This window comes from Benincasa hispida, chromosome 10 (genome assembly GCF_027475165.1).
Source record: "Benincasa hispida cultivar pf3 chromosome 10, pf3_genome.v1.1, whole genome shotgun sequence".
NCBI classification, from domain to species: Eukaryota; Viridiplantae; Streptophyta; class Magnoliopsida; order Cucurbitales; family Cucurbitaceae; genus Benincasa; species Benincasa hispida.
This window is the reverse complement of record NC_143487.1, coordinates 49,998,413-50,018,329: the sequence shown is the minus strand read 5'-3', so window position 1 is coordinate 50,018,329 and position 19,917 is coordinate 49,998,413. Positions and strand designations below refer to the sequence as shown.

The following is a 19,917-nucleotide window of genomic DNA, read 5'->3' as shown; positions in this document are numbered from 1 at the left end:
AACAAATCTAAAAAATTCAATATATTTTATATAATTTAACCAACTTTTTGAGCTTATAATTTAAAAAATTCCATGTCATCATTACATATGATTTATAATAAATAGTATTAGGTCAAATCTCATCCAATCTATTTAAAATATATATCTTAAATAAAAAAAAGGTTAGAGATTCAAATCTCTATCCTTACATATGAACTTAGAAAAAGAAAATAACAAACTGCTAGCATAGAACGTTATATATTTATTTAACTAAAATTTTTGTCACTTCAAACATAATCAACCGATCAAGATATATGCAATCAATAAAGAGGTTAGAATTAGAAGTTTGTTGTTATTATTATGGAGGAACGGAACCTCTAACCACTCATATGATTAGAAATATGAGAATGATAAAAGAAAAATCTACTTCTAGTAATAAAAATGGAATTTCAATTTATATTTTAAATTGATTCATTAAGTAAAGTTTAGAGTTTCAATAATAACAATTATTAATTCAAAAATTCAATTGCTCTCAAAATTTAGAGGTGTAAATTAATTTTAGGGGAAAAAAAATACATTTTTTGTTCTAAATTCTTGGTCTAGTTTCTATTTGATATTCACAATGATAAACTTTTAGTAATTAAATTTTGATTTTGGTTTTAGTTTAGTCAATGAATTTTAAAATGTAACAATTTCACCTTTAAAATGTGAGTTTTATTTCAATTTTGTCATAAGTTTCAAGATTTACACTTTTAATCTCAATTTTATACCAAATACTAACTTTTCATCTTTAGTGGTAAAGTCTATTATTAGTTAATTTAAAAGAATTATAATTAATAAAATTCATTATTATTTTTCATCGCCAATAAAATTAAATTTAAAAATTCACTTCATTAATATTTAAAATTAATTAATAAAAATTAACACCTAATACTGAAAGTGAGCATTAAGTAAAAAATAGAGGTGATAAAAATGTAAATCTTGAAATTTAAGTGACCAAATCAAAACAAAACTCGAATTTTAAGGGTAAAATTATAATATTTTGAATATAAAGATTAAATTAAAACAAAACTCAATCTATAAAAATTAAAAGTGGAACATTTTAGAATTTAGAGAGTAATAAAAACTAAATTCAAAATTTAGGGATGGTAAAGAAATTCTCCCATTAATTTTTTTTTAAAACCACAAAAGCTAGATCAATTTGAACTATCTTTTTATTTTTAATTATATATATATTTATATATTCCTGCTGTTATGTACTAGCATAATAGTGCTCAAGTACAACTACTTAAAGCATACTTTTGAGTAATTTCCTCTTTCTTTTTCTTTTTCTTTTTTCTTAAAAAAAGTAATTAAAGTGTAATAATAATAAATGTACACGTAGACTTCATGGCGGAAAAAGCCCCCCAAGTAACGACCGTACATCAAAAAGAAAACTTAAACCGCCGTTAACTTCCAACGTCACTGTTGTGGAAGATTCCCCAAATGCCCTAACGTCGTTAATTAAACCGTTTAGAACGCCCCGTTCTCTCAGTCCTTTCTGTATTGTGAAGAAAACCCAGCTTCTTCAGGATTTCACCTTCATTTCTCCCTCTAAAACCCTCTCTCTCTCTCTCTCTCTCTCTCGATTTTGAGATTGGGCTCTGTGAAGGTACGCTTTAGATCATTTCGTTGTATTATTGATTGCTCTTGTTTCAACTAATTGAGTTTCAGAATCTAATGATTCCTTTGTTTTCATTTTCATTTTTTTTCCATTTTTTATGTTTAGTTTTAGTTTTTTCTTTTTGGGTGGCATTTGATTGAATTTGTTTGCGTTTTTTTTTGCTAATTGTTCGGATCTCGCTGACTTGTTTAATGATTGAATCTCTGTTTTTTGTTTTTGGTTTTTTTTTTTTTAATTCAAATTTCTAATTTTAGGGTTTTTGATTTAGACTTACTTACAGTTTCCACAAATTTTGCAGATTGAACCGAATCTGTGTCCATTTATTCCGTGAAAAGAACAGTTTCTTATGCGGTTGTGTTTGTCTGTGTTTTTAGTGAGTGTGATTAATTAATTAGTTCGGGGAAGGTAGAAAGTCGACACGTTGTAATAGTAATGGAGGACGGTTTTGATTGGAAGTCTCGGTTTGCTTAAGGAACTGGGAAAAGTTTAGGATTTTAATCTGGTTGTTTATGTACTTTTGTGTGGTGGTGGTGGTGGTGATCGTATAATGATTTGTAAATGAGAACCGAAATCCAAGAATTCATTTCCCATAGGGTAACTTTTGTGTACTCTTTACGTTATGTCTTCAGTTTAGGAGATGCTTGTCTGAACTCTGAACCACGTTAGTTTTTATTCTATTTTTAGCTGGAAAAGGATCGTATAGTTATTTTGGATTGGGGGATTTTAATAAATGTTCTATAGGTAGATTTCAATGTTCTGTGGATAGTTATTTTTTTTAATTTATTTTTTATTTTTATTTATTATTATTATTAATTTTTTTTGCATATTCAAGTGTGTACTTCGTTTGCTGGCCTTATAATCCTACCTTATGAAAACTCTATTCTTTTTATCATGATTATGGACAAAATACAGTTTGACGTTTCCTTGAGAGGCATGGTGCTGGAGTTATTCTCAGAGTTCTAATTTTGAAGAGCTTCATCAACTCTTGTGGCGAAGTTATAAAAACCAAAATTTTGGTCCTTCTTCAGCATGGGATCTGCGTGTTGTGTTGCCGCAAGGGACAAGACTATAGTAAGTGGATCTGGAAGTGAAACCTTATGCAGGAATATAAGGTATTCGCCTAGTTGGAGCTTTCGATGGGATAATCGTGGGCGGGTAGCTGGCGAAGAGACTTCGATCAATTGGTTTTCTGATGGTGTTAGCCGCAATGATAGAGTGGAACTGAAGTGTGAGTCAGCATATGCATCAGAGGATGGAAGTCCGCTCGAACATCTCCGTAGACGTGCATGGCAAAAGTCCCCACCACCAGAAAGCACAACTAATAATTTGAGGACTCCTAGTTCAGGTAATTCAGATGGTAGGACACAAAACTTTTTAAGTTCTAACTTGAGAATATAACGAGCTTGATATAACTGATAAACTTAATTTTAATTTCCCCCTTACATTCTCCAGTTTGATTTTGCATTTGTCAGTCTCCTGTGTTAACAATATGGATGCTCTAAACTCTTTGTTAGTTTATTCTCAATCTCATCAGTCTTAGAACCTGGATCTGAGTTATTGTTTGAAATCAATAAAGCATGGGTATTATTGAAGATATGACAGAAATAACTTGGACGCAGTGACACTTCAATAATAATAGAATGGAGTACTTGAAAGATTATACTCAACTGTCATGGGTCACCTCAACTGAACAAGCAAAAGAACATGGGAGAACAATATTAAGACTCTTACTGCCACCTGCCACCTAGCAAGCAAAACACCTAGGTCTCTAATAGTGGCAAATTCTGATTACTCTAGTTGGTTTTGTTCTGTGGCTCACTCTGTCTCTCTCTGATTTTTGGGTGGATTGTCTATCTTCCTGTCTATCTTCCCTTCATGATCTATTTAACTGAGTCACATGAAAGATATAAGTGATCAATGGTTTTCAGCTTTGTAGTCGTTTTGGGATGCAGTTTTGATGAGAGCATCAAAATACTAGCAACCAAATCATCAACTTAGAGTGACGAGTTAGTGTATGGTTATTTTTCTGTTTTGCACCCAACATGTAATGGAAAATTCCTGCTTATTATGAATGCATGGTTAACGGAGCTAATTTTTTAGTTATATATATATTTTTATTGAAAATATGTGGTAGAGGTGCAATTAATAATTGAAAGAACTGATGAAACTGAGTGGTTCCAACATAACCTACGATAGTTCATTCTGAGTGATGAAATCAATTGTAAAAAAACTTATCGGTTGGTTGGTGACCCTTGTTATGTCTGAGAGACCAACTGGATTCCCTCTCTAATGCGCTATTTGTCATCTTTTTCAATTTCACATTTTCACTTGCTTTCTCAATTAATGTTTCCTCTTGTTCTTACTATAAGCGCTGCCCTACCCAACGTTATCACCTCCATCAGTACCTTCATTTTTTTCTTCTCACCCTTTCCCTTTCTTCATCTCTTGTTCTTCCTACCAGCACTGCTCCACCCTGCCTCACCCACCCCAATTGTTCCTATTGTTACCTTCGTTTGATCTTTGGTCTTTGGTTTTAACCCTACTCTATCCAAGCCCAACCAAGTTTAACTCGTGACATGCAACTTGCGAACAGAGAGGATTGAATAAAATGAAGTTTATTTTATTTTTATTATTATTATTATTTATTTTTATTATTATTTTTTTTTTTTTGGGGGGGGGGGTGTTTTTAGATAATAATTTATCAACTTATGGATGTGAATTATCAATGTTTATTGAATTGGTGGTATTATTCTTGGTTTTTGCTCTTTCTGAGATTCTTGTTTTGCCAACAAAATAACTAAAGAAATGGTTTACTAATGGTACTTTCAATAGAGCCTTATGGATACAAGATGATGGTACCTTCTATAAATAAAATTTGTTCAATTGAGAAATCTTGCAAATACTTTGTTATAAAGCTTCCACTTTCTTACCCTTTTAGTTTGTTCCCTTCACCCAATTAAATTATTTAATTACCACTTTAAAAAGATAAGTAGCCTTTTGTATCGTGTTCATGTCTCACATCATCTAATTGTTCATGGCAGGTCAATCAAATTCAAGGAATATATCGACAGATGTGAGTTTAGAACAGGTAACATAAGGTCTTTTCCAGTTAGTTTTTTTCGTTTATTTCCCGGTTTTCTAAACCCGATAATCCTAGTCCATTTAAATTCAATTTTCTCTGTTCCAAGCAGGTGAAGGAGGCTATAGAATCTCCCACGGCTTCATATAAGTCTCCTGCAAAATTGTCACTTTCATTGCCCTCAACTTCATCTTTGTCAACATCTCCTTTGTCATCTCAGAGTTATCTGCCTCCAACCAATTCATCCCTAACAAGATGTTCCCACCGATCTCCAGGACATCAGCTGTTGCGTCAGGTGTCTGACAGCCGAATTCGAGGATTAAAATCACCAAGTAGCTATTTAGCTTCGGAAGATAGACCAAGGCTTCCATCTTGGAGCAATGAATCAGTCCGGGACTCACATGGAGGGTCTTCAGATTGTTGGTCTGTGCATGCTTTCTCTGAACTCATGGCCACTTCTCATAGAGAAAGGTGGTCTTTTGATAGTGACTCGTTTGGCTTCAACGGTGAGAAAATAGCCAGATCTAGTAGTCAGATTTCAACTTCCTCAGTTGATTTGCAAACTTGCGGAGTTTGCTCGAAACTGTTGACCGAGAAATCCTCGTGGAGTAGCCAAAGGATTATTGCTAACAATGAACTTTCTGTTGCTGCTGTACTAACCTGTGGACATGTTTATCATGCCGATTGCTTGGAGAGTATGACACCTGAGATTTACAAGTACGACCCCGCTTGTCCTGTTTGTACTTTTGGGGAGAAGCATACTCAAAAGTTGTCCGAAAAAGCGCTTAAAGCTGAAATGGACTGGAAGAGTCTATACAAGAGACCCAAAAACTGTACTGCAGATAGCGATTTTGATGCCGTTTTTGCTGCAAACGAACCTTTCAAAAACAATGCGCGTCTTGAAAGGGGATCGAAAATGTCTGACAGTTCTAGCTTGAGAAGCTCCTCAGGAAAGCCTTTCTTGAAACGGCACTTCTCCTTTGGCTCAAAGGGATCGTCTAGAGTAATGTCTGATAATCACTCCACAAGAAGGAAAGGATTCTTCTGGGCAAAATCTAGCAAAGTATGATAGATTCTAACGGCCGCTTCACGTCATGTCGGGAAGTTGTGTTTCGTGAAACAGAGGAACTATCGACTTCTGTGGCTTGTCAATGGAAACATGGCCATAAGAAGTAAGTTCTGTTCCCACGTCCATTGCAGCCAGTGAAATGCTGCTCCTCCCTCAAATCCAGATGCCTTCCACAAATTGTTTGTAGTCTTGAAACAGGGAATTGTCGGTCAACTTCATAACTCCAATTTAAAACGTCTGTATACATATCAAAGATATGATATATAAATGTTATTTGAGTTGAAATTCTTTGTTATGGGTTCTTGTTTATACACAGTTTCATTTGTGTAAAACAGATTCCAATACTAATCTTCCTATGATCTGTGAGTCTGAGCAGCATACTCCCATTTATTTTTCTGGTCACAAGCATGTTACATTTGTTTACAGTTTTGATGCCTCAACCTTTCATAATTTTAGATGTTTTATAAGTTTTAATAAAAGCTTATTATAATTTCTCTCTCCCTTGGTCAAAGTCGTCATTTATGGTTGGATCTTTTGGGAAAATTTTCAGTATTACTGTAACACAGAATTGTCCATGCTAATTTTATTCATTGTTTACCATGATAGGAATATTAAGAATAATGTTGAGTTCACAAAATAAATTAACAATAAATGAATATATCATTTTACATGTTGAGTTCACAAAATAAATTAACAATAAATGAATTATATCATTTTACGATGGTGTCAAATTGTGGATGAGAGTAGGAACTTTTCTAGTGTAAGAAAAATTTGAAGGTCAAGGTTTTGAGTTTGTGGGAAATGATATTATTGACTATAAGAGTCATTTTTTATGTGGGGAATCATTTATGATTGCTTTTAGATATCTCGATAAGTAACGTAGTTCAAAATTGGAAAATTTTCAATGATGCAAGAAGTACATATTTTTATTAAGCATTTGACACATCATCTGATGATATATTATTTTATTTCATGATCTAAAGTAATTTTTAAATATTTATTTTATAGCAGGTAAAGAATGTTAAATTACTTACATCAAAATGAAAAGAAAACTATTTTTTTGGTTATAATAATGTTCATTAAGATCAGATCATAACTAGATTAACTATCACAACCAAATGCCCAACTACCAATTGAAAGTATATGTTAATAATTTGACAATTTTTAGGTGTCCACCCGATAAGTTTCAATTTTATATTTAATACTAAACTTTAGGAATGTCTAATAAATATCTAAATAATATTGTGTCCTATAGATCCTTTTGACATAAAATAAAGTTTAAAAATTCATTCATCTATGGATATAAAATTGAATTTTATATTTAATGAAATCCTAAACGGTTAATTTTGTATCTAATATGTCTACCAAAACTTATCATGTTTTAAATTATGGGTGTTTAAAATTCGATCTAAACCTATTAATCGAACTGAACCACTTGGTTCAATTTGATTTCTTTTCCAATCCTTTGAGTTATTCCGTTCATTGACAGGGAGAACTAATTTTTTCACTTCAGTTCTCAGTTCAGTACTTAAAGAATGTTTGGATTAACTTTTCAAGTGTTTAATTTTGAAAATAAATCACTTTAAAAAAAAAATTGAAGTGTTTGACAGTCATTTAAAATAGCTTTTGAGACAATGTCAAAATTCATTTTAAATACTTTTCATCCAAATAATTTAAATAAAAATGGTTTTTTAAAATATTTTTTTCTTTAATTAATCCAAACAAGCCCTTACACAAAAACTCGATATAAGACCATTAGCCCAATATCAGCAGCCCACAACCCATGTGTTCCTTTGGGATAAGTAGAGGAATGGTCAAATTTAAATACCAATTTTGAAATATAATCAAAAGAATTTGTTATTCAATATCCAAACCTTTTCTTTCATAATTTAATTAATATTTATCAAGTTACTAAAATACCCCTAAAAAATATCAGATTTAAATCTTGAATTAGAGTAATCAAAACAAATATGAAATGAAAATTAAACCAAAGGAACTTCCACAAATTAAGAGATCGTTCGAAAATAAAAATTAAATCATAAGTGGATATCTACCAATAAAATAATCTTAGATATATATACATTACAATTAACTAAAAATATCACCATTTAAAAAGATATATACATTATAATTAACAAAAACGCAGTAGGAAAAAAAAAAGTATCAACTAGCAAACAACTCACAACCATCGAAATAAATTAATAACGAATGCTATATGACAAATCTAAGCATCAGTTATAAATTCTTTTATATTTTGCGAGACTCTCGCTTGAAAGCTACCAAATATATTTAGGGGACATTTGATGTCGAATTTAAGCCCATATATGTTAAGTCTGAAGATTAGATGGGAGGTTTAGATAACCTGAGTTTAAAAAATTATGTTTAGAGTGCGGTTTTTGAAGTCTGAGTTTAAAAAATCAATGTTTAGAGTGCAAATTTAGGAAGTTTGAGGATGAAGTGTAGATTTATATATATTAAGTTTGTGATTTTTTTTTTTTATTTCATCCATCATTAGATTTTAGATTAGTTCAGAGTTGTCATTTTAATTATTTTAATATAATTAAGTTTAAAATAAACTAAAAAATTAGAAGAATATTTGTTTTTTTTTTAATTTTGAAATAGAGATGTAACTAAATTTATAATTTTATTTAATTTATTATTTTAAAATTTGATTTTAATGGGCTTTGAGATAAAACGAATGGGGTTGATATCCTAAATCTCATGGTCTTATAGTTTGTAATTGTATTTATATAAACATTTTATTTATCTAATAAAATAAGAGGTATTTTATTCGATATTTAGTTCCATTAACCTAAAAACCAATAAACTAAGATCCTAAGTTATCTATTGTAACTTAAACATGTATGTGGAGACATACAGATAGACTCTGTTTAAGTGATAACCTGAACAGTTTGTAGTAGATGGAAAAGCTGGGTACTTTATCCTTGTGACACTATAGATAGGCAGAATTTGTAGTTGTTACAATTGTTGTAAAGTGCTACAAATGATTGGATCCTGATCATTCATGTGGAGACATGTGAGTAAGTTGTGAACTCCTATCTATGAAGGTGGTCCTTTGATTTATATGAGTGAAAGTGGTCAGATTCACTAACTCAATAAGCCTATCAGTTGGGGATTCGTGTGATTAGGGAGCTAATGCAGCTACACAAAAAGGAATTCACTTTTTCCCTTCTGTTAGGGTAAGTAGAGAAATTACTCATTTAAGGGCTGATTCCGGGGCTTGAACAATGTGGCACCACACTGTCTCCTGACCCGAGGAGTGTTCGGTTATAGTTTGACTATAACTAATTGTTCATTAGAGGGATCACTGGTACTTAAAAAGTTAATTGTAACTACAGGGACAAAACAGTAATTTTGACCCAAGTGTACTTGCAAACAATTTGTGAAGGGTCAACGCACGGTTAATTAGTTATATCAAATAGACACATAAATATATGTATAGTACGAAGAGTGAAGCTGTCGGTTTTTAGTGGAGTAACCGGTAGTTAATGAATGTTGATTAATTTAATTAAAGAATGTGATTAATTAATCGAGTATCATTGGAGCTTCAATCAATATGTCCATAAGATCTCCTCGTTAGCTCAATTAGGATTAATAAGAATCGAATTAATTTTGGATTAATTTGAATTGTTCAAATTAATTGAAGAAATTAATTATATGAGATATAATTAATATAATGTATAGGATACATTATAATATAAAATTTTAATGAGAGAAATAAATATTTGAATGTGATTCGAATATTAATTATATGGATATAATTTATATAAAAACTATAAGTCAAAATTAGTATGAATATGATTCACATTAATATTATAGGTTAATTGAGAGATTAGGTTATATTATATGTGATATAAAATAAACTACAGGTTATATGTTATATATGATATAATATACAATTGAATATTAATATATAATAAAGTTGGTTATTATATATTTTATTTAAAATTCAAATTATGGTTTTTAATTTATTTTGAATTTTAAATTTGAGAGGGAGTTATTTTATAACTTCCCTCCTTTAATCTTTCAAAGGACGTGAAAGGAGTTCCATGTTTTTGGTTCACGGAGTGATTTTTTATTCTTCATCTGTTTCATCCTACGTTTAACCTTGAGTATAAAAAACTCTATGTGAAGACTGTGATTCTCTCATCAAAATTCTCTCCATCTTTCTTCTCCCAAATTTGATCTATAGCGAGCCCACAACTCCACTTCGCTTCTCATCCTAGAGAATAACGAGGAAGCCCTCTGGTGGTGTTCGGGTTCTTTGTTGCTACTACATTTTCGTGTTGGTGAGACCGGGGAAGGATCGATCTCGTGCAATGGATCGGGAGAGGAAGCGAGAAGAACGTAATTCTTCAAGGGTGAGTAGAATTCTCTTTCTTTTATCCTCTTTAAGCATGTTATTTTTTAGAATGTTTATCTTATGAATTTAGTTCTTTGTTACTACTGTTTTGTTTCAAATTGAAAATTGAATCGTACGGCATTCACATGTTTCCACTTAGGATTCAATCCCTTCAATTGGCATCAGAGCCAAATCTTGCGATTTTAATTTTCCAATTTGATTTGAAAATCATAGTTTAGGTGAGATTTCTCATTCTGCATTATGAATATGATGAATGTTTCTGCATTATGAATGTGGTTTTTGCAATTGGGCATTTTTTTTAATGTTGGTACCTTAGAATTTGTCACTTTAATTTTAATTAAAGTTGTAAAGGACTCGTTGTTTTGGACGTTTATCTTACTGCTATTGAGTCTATAAGTCCGAGTCTCATTTTTGGAAAGTGTTGTTGAGGATCGGGATAAAAAATGGAGCAATTCGGTGCAAGTTCTAAGCTGTACAGAGGCATTTTGTGTCGCAACATCGCGATGCTGTACCCTAGCATCACGACGCTCCGACGCGAAGCGGAACGAAAATCATTTCCGTAGCGTAGCAACACTAGAGTACAGCATTGTGACGCTCCGATGTTGAAGGCACGTGTGAGTCTGTTCGTGAGGTCATGGGTTCGAGCTTGGTTTTGTTTTGTTTTGTTTTTCAGCAACATTTATTTATTTTATTAATTAGATTAATATAAATTAATTTAATTAATTTTTTTAGGGGTGCCAAAATCCGGTCCAATTTTTTGTTTAATTTAATTTTTGCATTTGATGTATGGTTAAATTATATATATGTCACATTGTTTATGTCATATAGTTTTATTTGAAAATCTCACCTTACGATAAACATTATTCATGCATCATATTTAATATAAACATTATATTTTATAGTTGTATAAATTATTAACATGTTTATGCATTTATAATATAAGAGTTATATTATTAATGAAAAGTAAAATCATGCATCATTTATATGATAGCATGCATTAATAACATGTCCATGCATCATTTATATCATAACTATTATAATATATAGTATGGATCGATGGATGTATGTTATTTTTATTTTCATTACCTTACTATATTAATTTTATGTATGTAGTAATGAAAATGGAATGCATGAAGCATGACACCACTTTAGTAAAATTATAATTGTTATAATTTTTTTAAAGTATGTATAGGTTTTAGTTGTTTCATTAAACTTTATAATTGTTATAAGTTAAAATAAAATTAGAATTAAAATCTATAATAAAGAGTTGCATGCAAAAATAGGATAAATCTTTTTTAAATAGTTTTAAATTGATTTCACTTTAGACCTATGTTCACAATATTCCTAATATGATTAGAAATAGGTTTAATCTTTTCATTTCTTTTAATATGATTAAATTAGATTCAAATAAAAAAAATTAAATTTATAACAAATTTATCTATCGACCTTTGTCTAAAGAATGTTCTGTTTAGGCTGGGGGTCTTAAGTTGACAGAAACGAAATACCCTTACCTCGAAAAGGACCTAGAAGATGAATTAGATAAATTTTTTATAAGCATACAATGAGTGATTAAAGTTTATTAAAATATTTAATAAACATTAATCAACATTGTTAAACTATCAATGTAATTGTTACATTGGACAAAGTTACCAATCAATTAGTAAAAATTATTAGCCGAAATTTTCCTAAGTTAATCAACCCTAGGTAAAACACTCAGTAGGAGAAAAAATGATGTATATGACACTTCAATTTTTCTTTCACGTTTCTCCCTAAAAGTCCACATCGTGAGATCTATGCTTAACCTCGAGGCATCTTTGCTTGTGTCCCCCTACGGATGGTGATTGCATAGGTGAATAACAAGGTGAATGGAGAGAGTGTTTATAGTAAGTGGGAGAGAGATATGTATCAACACATCCCACGGTCTCCTTCATTAATTTGCAGTAAACTTTCATGCTCGGCCTCGAGGAACCTTTGCTTATGTCCCTCTACGAATGATGTTTGCATGAGTTTTAACTCAACCTCTGGAAATGGATAGGATTGCTTTAGTTTTTGCCCCAATTCATTTTTTTCCTACGGTTGGCTTATTGGACAGAACTCTAGAATCTAAAATGAAGAGTTACATACAAGAAATTGTTAAGTAAGTTAATGAATTTTGGACCGAACAATGGTGACTAACATTATAGGAATAAGAGTTATTGTGGTGTAATTATTAGTTGACAATGTCTTAATTCAGTGAAGAGGTAACTGGTCACCCTACGGTGGCTTTTATCCTGAACCACTGAAGCATCATTACAAAATAGATGTCACTTAGGATACATTAGATTTTTGCTAAATTGATTGGTTTGAATTGGATAATTCCTTAATAACTAATATAAATAATTTGTATGGTTTCAGCAAACTTCGAAATGATTAGTGCTACTTTGAACCTTCAAAAAGTTAATCAACTAACTGGTGAAAACTACATTAGTTAGGAAAACTCAATTAACACTATGCTAATAATCGATGACTTGAGGTTCATCCTTATTGAGGAATGTCCTCAAGTACCCAATGCTGGAGCATCTTGAAATGTTCGGGATGTGCATGACAGATGGGTCAAGGTGAATAAGAATGTCCGAGCTATATCTTGGCCAGCTTATCTGAAGTATTGGCTAAGAAACATGAATGGTCATAGCTCGTGAGATCATAGATTCATTAAGGGACATGTTTGGACATCGGTCCACACAGCTCCGTCATGACGCTCTTAAGCACATCTTGAATGCACCTATGAAAGAAGGGGCCTCTGTTTGTGAACATGTTCTGAACGTGATAGTCCACTTTAACGTGACGGAGATGAACGGGTCTGTCATCAACAAAGTCAATTAGGTTAGCTTTATGCTAGAGACTCTACCTGAGAGTTTCCTTTAGTTCAGTAGCAATATTATTATGAACAAGCTTGACTACAATCTGACGGTTGGATTTTATGCCCTAAAACTCATAGATAGTAAATGTAATTAATTAACTATCTTCAATAAAGAGTTATCGATGTAATTTCAATAAATGTTATTGATTGCGTTACATCATCAATAAAGAGTTATGAATGTCATTTCAATAAATATTATTGATTTTTATATTTTATTTTGTCTTGATAACTCTAAATCCAATAAACTAACCTCCAAGGTTGTCTTATGAGTCTTGAACAATATGTGGAGACATACAAGGATCAATGTTCAATATACAACCTAAAGGGTCTATAGTATAGGGATAAGGTTGGGTACCTTATCCTGGTAACTGATGGCGGGAAATTAGAAGTCAATTTTACTCGACAACCAAAATCCCGTGGACGCGATATGCGATACATGTTCTTAAGATATGCGTTGATAGTCATGCATCAATGCTCATACGTTGGAATGAATATGCGTTAATAAATGTATGCAATGACCATGCATTCTGTCACAAGTTTTCTTGCGTTCACGTCAAGTATAATGCGAACACAAGTTTCTCGGGAAATCCGAGGTCGAACACAGGGACTTGTAGCTATATGTATGTGGTGATGTGCATGCGGTGGTTAAATAAAAGAATGTTTGAGGGGTTGTTAAGTTAATCCTACTCCTACTCCTATCTAACAGACAATGCAATGAGAATATGCATGAGAGGTAAAGATACGACAACATTTGACATGAAATAAATGAATGGGAAAATAGATAAAATGCGAAGATGTTTTCATTGCAACCCTTAAGAGTGACCGCAAAGACAACCTTAGTCAACGCAAGCCATGCGATCATGCAACACACATACAATAGTAAACCACCTCTCGGTGCGAATGCTACGGCTTCTAATGCTAGAACGCATGCGATATATGCGATAAGTCTATAGGACCTACATACAAACCTCTATTCTTATTTATACAATGACAAAATGACACACACGCAAATAAGGCGACCACATAATATCATTCCTATTCCTAGGGTGCATGCGATGCAGGTTAACAAACGGAGCTTATCTCTATGTTCCCCGTTCTTGTCTATGCGCTCCAAATCCGCTCTCTCAAGTTTTAGATTTGGGTTTTAGACTACTCTCTCAAGTATGCCTAAATGATGAATCATGCGCTCATAGAATAAGGTAATCGCATGAACTTGGCTGACCTAAGCTTATTCCTATCTCTAGTGAACAATGCATACATTGCTTAATGCGACCAATCACTTACCTTCTCGAGTAGTTGGTTGTTGCTGACTTTACTCATAAACAAGCAATGTGTTAGCCTATAGACAGGCGTTGCCGTAGCTTCACACTAAGCAAGAAGGTTACTCACACACTCGCACAATGCACACCTCTCGGTAGGTTGCTACATGCTTCATATCTTTAATCCACATGACTAAGTATGCAATACCCAAGCAATCTCACTAAGTGTTGCAATGAAAGTAAAAATGCTAAGCAAAGAAGATGGAGAGGGAGTCGAAGGAAACAAAGAAATGCATTGAAAGAAAATTGTATTAATTCCTTAATCACAAAATGTCATACAATACAATATAAGAAAAGAAAGGAAAAAGAAATGACCGGCTGGAAGCAAAGACTTGCTTCCAACGGATGTGCGTCAAGGTTGCCGGTGGTGCCATAGATGGGCGGAGGAACTGACTCTTCCGGTCGAAGGCTCCGATCGTTACTCGGAATGGATGAAGGAGGTGAAGAACTCTCAGCATCTTTTCACGCATTTTTTCTAGATCACAAGGATCCGCCCTAGGCGAACCTCAAGCGAAAACCTTCGATTCCTTGAATTTCTGCTCATTGGCTTCTATTTATAGAGCCTGGGTCATCGACAACATTAATTGGACTACTCTAAGTCTGACGTTTGGCGCGTTAGTCCTTTCTGAACCTCTGCCATTAACGACATGGTAGGTGAAATGTCAGCATCAACTTTGGATTTTCTCGAGGTAGATGTGTTGATCCGTTCATTCCACCTACCTTACGTTGATCCCATTAGAATGCGTTGTTGCGTAGCCGCAATCATTCAATGGTCGTATTCGCTTCATACCGCAACTTTACATGATGACCGCAATCGCTTGATGAGCGTAACTCCCATGCGATGGACGCATACGGCTGATTACCGCAACATCCATGCGTTGATCGATACGTTTGCCTTTGCGATGGAGTGTTTCTCCACATACGGTTGTCTATGCGGTGGTCCAGTTTTCACGTTTGCGTTCATTTCCTGCATTAGCCACAAAAATAGAACATTGAACGTATAGCTAACGCAAAATAATGAGTTGGCTGAGATTCGACATGCTGATCGACGCAAGCTCATTTTCTCGTGAATTCCTAACATAATTGCCACATTTTCTTCCTAACAACCTTCATAATTCTAAGTAAAAGGCCTAAGATGACATGCATTTCTGCTTGTCATCAGTAACACTATGGATACAACTCACTTTATATTTGATACAAATGAAATGAACCAACGCATTCGTGTAGGTGAAATGCGAGTAGAGGTGTTCTATGCAAGAGTTTGCATAAAATCGAACCGCGAAGTAGTAACCACTAGATGTAACACCATTGACTAGTTAGGTTTCTATTCCAATAGAATGACATAGGCAACTTAGTCTTAATATTAAGTATATTATGAACTCCTGTTCACGAAGGATTGTCTTATAATTTGTTTGGGTGAAAGTGGTCAATTTGCCGACTCAATAAGCCTACCATTTTGAGGACAAGACTGAGTGAGGAGCTAGGAACATAATATTATAAGATGGAATTCACTCATTCCCGAATTTAGGGTAAGTAGATGAGTGTTCCCTTAAGTGTTATCTTTGGGACTTGAACAAAGGGTCCTGGCCTCTCATTGGCCCGAGAGGGGTTTCTATTTAATGGTTGGATCAAAAACAAGTTTTTCATTAGAGAAGCATTAATACGTAAGGATACAGAGGTAACCCAAGGGTAAAACAGTAATTTGACCCAATTGATGTTACGAACACTCGTGAAGGATTAACTTGCGACTATTGGCCTATATCCGTGGACACATAAATATATCTACAGTGAGAAGATGCAGTTGTGGGTCTTTAGTGGAGTGTACCCACAGTTAACGAATATTGATTAATTTGGTTAATGAGTTTAGCCAATTAATCTCATATTATTGGAGCTTCCAATCTGTAGGTCCATAAGGTCCCCTTGTTAATTCACTAAAGGACATTAATGAGGAATGATTTGAATTGTTCAAATCAATTAAGGAAATTGTATATTGATGAGATTAATATATAATTAATTATAGATGTGATCTATAATTCAAATTATGTAAGAGAGTTATATTTGAATGAGATTCAAATATTAGATTTATATGACTTAGATTCCTAAAGATATGTATACATATAAATATGTGATATTTATATGTTAATTAAGACTATGTTAAATATGATTCAATATAGTTACTTAATTGATTAATTAATGGTTAATTAAGTGATTGAGTAATAATAGAGAGGTAGAACAATATAAACATATGATGTTTATATATATTAATTAATTAACCATATATATCAAATTAGATTTAATGTATGGTTATTTAATTAATGTGTCAATTTAAATAAAGATTTATTTAAATAATAGGCACCAAAGGTAAAAAGGGAGTTACTTGGAGAAGGGGTAAACTTTTCTCCTTGTATAATCATCTTATTAGTCTATTTAGGACAAGTGTGGTTTTTATGAAAAACTTACCATAGCCTTCACAAAAGATTTTCCTCTCTACAATTCCTTTCTACAATTTCTTTATCTCTTCATCTTCCAAGGGTTGGAGACCATTCATCCAACTCTTGGAATTTCTAAGAGAATAACAAGATATTTTTATGGTAGTTTCTGTGATCGTTGAGGACACGTTCATGTGAAGATCAAGAAGAATATCAAGGAGTTCGGGAGTCTACAAAGGTAAGAACAGTTCTTCCTTTTTGCTACTCCTTCATAAAGCATGTTGTAGAATTTAATGTATGGTGTTTATCTTATTTCTGTTCTGTTTAGCATGTTGTTTTTGTTTCATATAAAATGGAAAACCTGAATGCAAGGCGATCCTAATGCTTCCACTCGAAATTTGATCCCTACACTGACCACCCTCCTAAATGAGCTGCAGACATACTAATCCTTGATGAAAGTCAAGGAACAGAAGGGTGAGGCAAATGTTATCTCGTTCTAAAAAAAGTTCTATAAAGGTTTGACCTCTGGAACGAAGTTTGCACCTTCTTCTTCCGGCACCAAAAAGTTGAAGAAAAAGGGAGGAGGTCAGGGGAAAGTTAACCCCATTACTGCTCAAAAGGGCAAGAACGCCAAGGTTGCTAAAGGAATCTATTTCCACTGCAACCAAGAGGGATATTGGAAGAGGAATTGTCTCAAATATTTGGCAGAAAAGAAGAAGACCAAACAAGATAAATATGATTTACTCGTTCTGAAAACTTGTTTGGTGGAGAATGATGATTTTGCCTGAATAGTAGATTCAAGTGTCACTAATCATGTTTGTTCTTCCTTTTAGGGAATTAGTTCCTGGCGGAAGCTAGCGACTGGGGAGATGAAGATGTGTGTTGAAACTGGACACGTCGTCTCAGCTGTGGCAGTGAGAGGGCTCTAGTTAATTTTACAAAAATGTTATTTATTGTTGGATAATGTATTTGTAGTTCCTGGTTTGAAGAAGAACTTGATTTCTGTAAAATGTTTGTCATAATGAAATTATACCTTAAAATATATTGTAAATAAAGTGTTTATTTACGAGCATGGTGTTCAAATTTGTTATGCAACTCTCAAAAGTAACCTTTATGTGCTAAGACAGTTAGCATCAAAGGGCCTTCTTAATACTGAATTGTTCAAAACTATTATAGCTCAAAATAAAAGACAAAGTTTTCTCCTAAAGAAAATTTCAAACTTTGGCACCTAAGATTAGGTCACATAAATCTTAATGGAATTGAGAGGTTGGTTAAGAATGGACTTCTAAGTGAGTTAGAAGAAAATTCTTTACCAGTATGTGAGTCATACCTTGAAGGCAAAATGACTAAAAGTCCTTGTACTAGAAAAAGTCATAAAGCCAAAAAACTCTTAGAACTTATACATTTGGATCTTTGTGGTCTTACAAATACTAAGGCAAGAGAAGGATTTGAATACTTCATTTTTTTATGTAGGGTTTAAATCCCGAGTAGAAGTGTGTGAATGCCTTGCATCTTGAAATTCCATTTTTAAAGAAACAAAAAACAATGTTCTATATAGTATATAAAAAGATAAACATGTTACCAATTGAAGGAAATCACAAACGGGGATCTCCATGAGTAGCGGAAGTGGATCGTTCCAAATTTCATTCCAAATGAACATAACCAATTACAGTCTAACCGGAAACAAACAGATTATGCATCAATAGAAATTACAACATGCTACAAGAGATTCAAGGGATAGAGTGTGCGTAACTTTGAAGAACCATTCTTCAAGAATCCCTCGATCAGTCTCCAATGCGTCCAACAACAACACACGAACGCAACGAACAGAACACCAACAACACGAACAACTTGATGCTCCTCGAACCCAATCGAGTCCAACTCGATTCACGAACAGAGTAAGGACACCACCAAAAGTGTTACCTTGGTATTCTCGGTGTGAGAATCCAGGAGTTGTGGGCTCCGTATGATATTGGCTTGAGGAAGAGAGGAGGTATACGATCGAGTAAGTGGGAGATGAAACACTGTTTATAGCATAGACAATGTACTCGATCGTATAGTAAATGAAGCCTATCGCATAGACTTTGCTACTCGATCGTGTAGCAACGATCAACTAAATAACTATCGTATAGTCAACTCTAAACGATTGGGTAGACTCTCAACGGCTATCGCTCAGTAAAAACAATTTTCACTTGATAGCCTTTTTCCGTGAGAATTTTTCGAATGGATTAACTACTAAATTTGGAAAACAATTTTTCTTTTATCTCACAGTTACCATAAAACTTCTAATAGCCTCCCACTCAATTGGTTATTAGAGAAAAAGAATTAATTATCATATAATTAATATATTATAAATAAATATGATAACCAACTTATCATATTGCATTTATAATTTATAGTTTTAATATTTCATCATATGAAACATATAAACCATAGTTCTTTTTCTATTTTATAGTATTTAATATAAATCATATTTATATTAATACCTCAAATTAATGTATCTCATACATCATACCAATTATATCACATATAATCGAATTTCCTCTTGTTAATTTGAATACTTCAAACTAACTGATTCTCAATTTGAACCCATTGAACTACCAAGGGGACCTTATGGACCTGTAGTTTGAAGCTTCAACAGTACGTGAATAATGACTAAACTCTTTAGTCACGAGATCCACCATCCGTTAACTGCTGGGCATTCTACTAAAGACCAACAACTGCACTCTTTTCAATACAGATATATTTATGTGTCATTATGATCTAGTTTAGTTATTGAGACAATTGAAAAAGATTTTTACTTATCCTGGGATCCTCTATCCTTGTCTTCAATCATATATATATATATAAAAGTTGGGTTGAATCAATTGAGATCAAAATTATTCAACTGAGATTCCATCTAACCTAAAAAATATTAAAATTTAACTTAATCTAATAAAAAATAAAATTAATTCAATCCAACTCTTATAGTTAGTTGGATAATTCGAAATATTCGGATTTTTTTAGTGATTTGAACGCCCTAATTTGATTGAGACTCGAATCAAATTATGCCGCCGACTTTCCAGAAACCTTGAAGCTATACTTGAGGCAGATGAA

General features: G+C 33.0%; 1 protein-coding gene across 1 annotated transcript; it reads left to right on the top strand.

Moving 5' to 3' along the window:
• Positions 1-1,511: 1,511 nt before the first annotated feature.
• LOC120088479 (uncharacterized) lies at positions 1,512-6,075 on the top strand. The gene is made up of 4 exons (XM_039045816.2): positions 1,512-1,630; positions 2,555-2,987; positions 4,684-4,730; positions 4,834-6,075. Exons 2-4 carry the CDS (start codon positions 2,672-2,674, stop codon positions 5,788-5,790), a joined length of 1,320 nt encoding a protein of 439 aa, XP_038901744.1. The 5' UTR covers positions 1,512-1,630; positions 2,555-2,671; the 3' UTR covers positions 5,791-6,075.
• Positions 6,076-19,917: the final 13,842 nt, after the last annotated feature.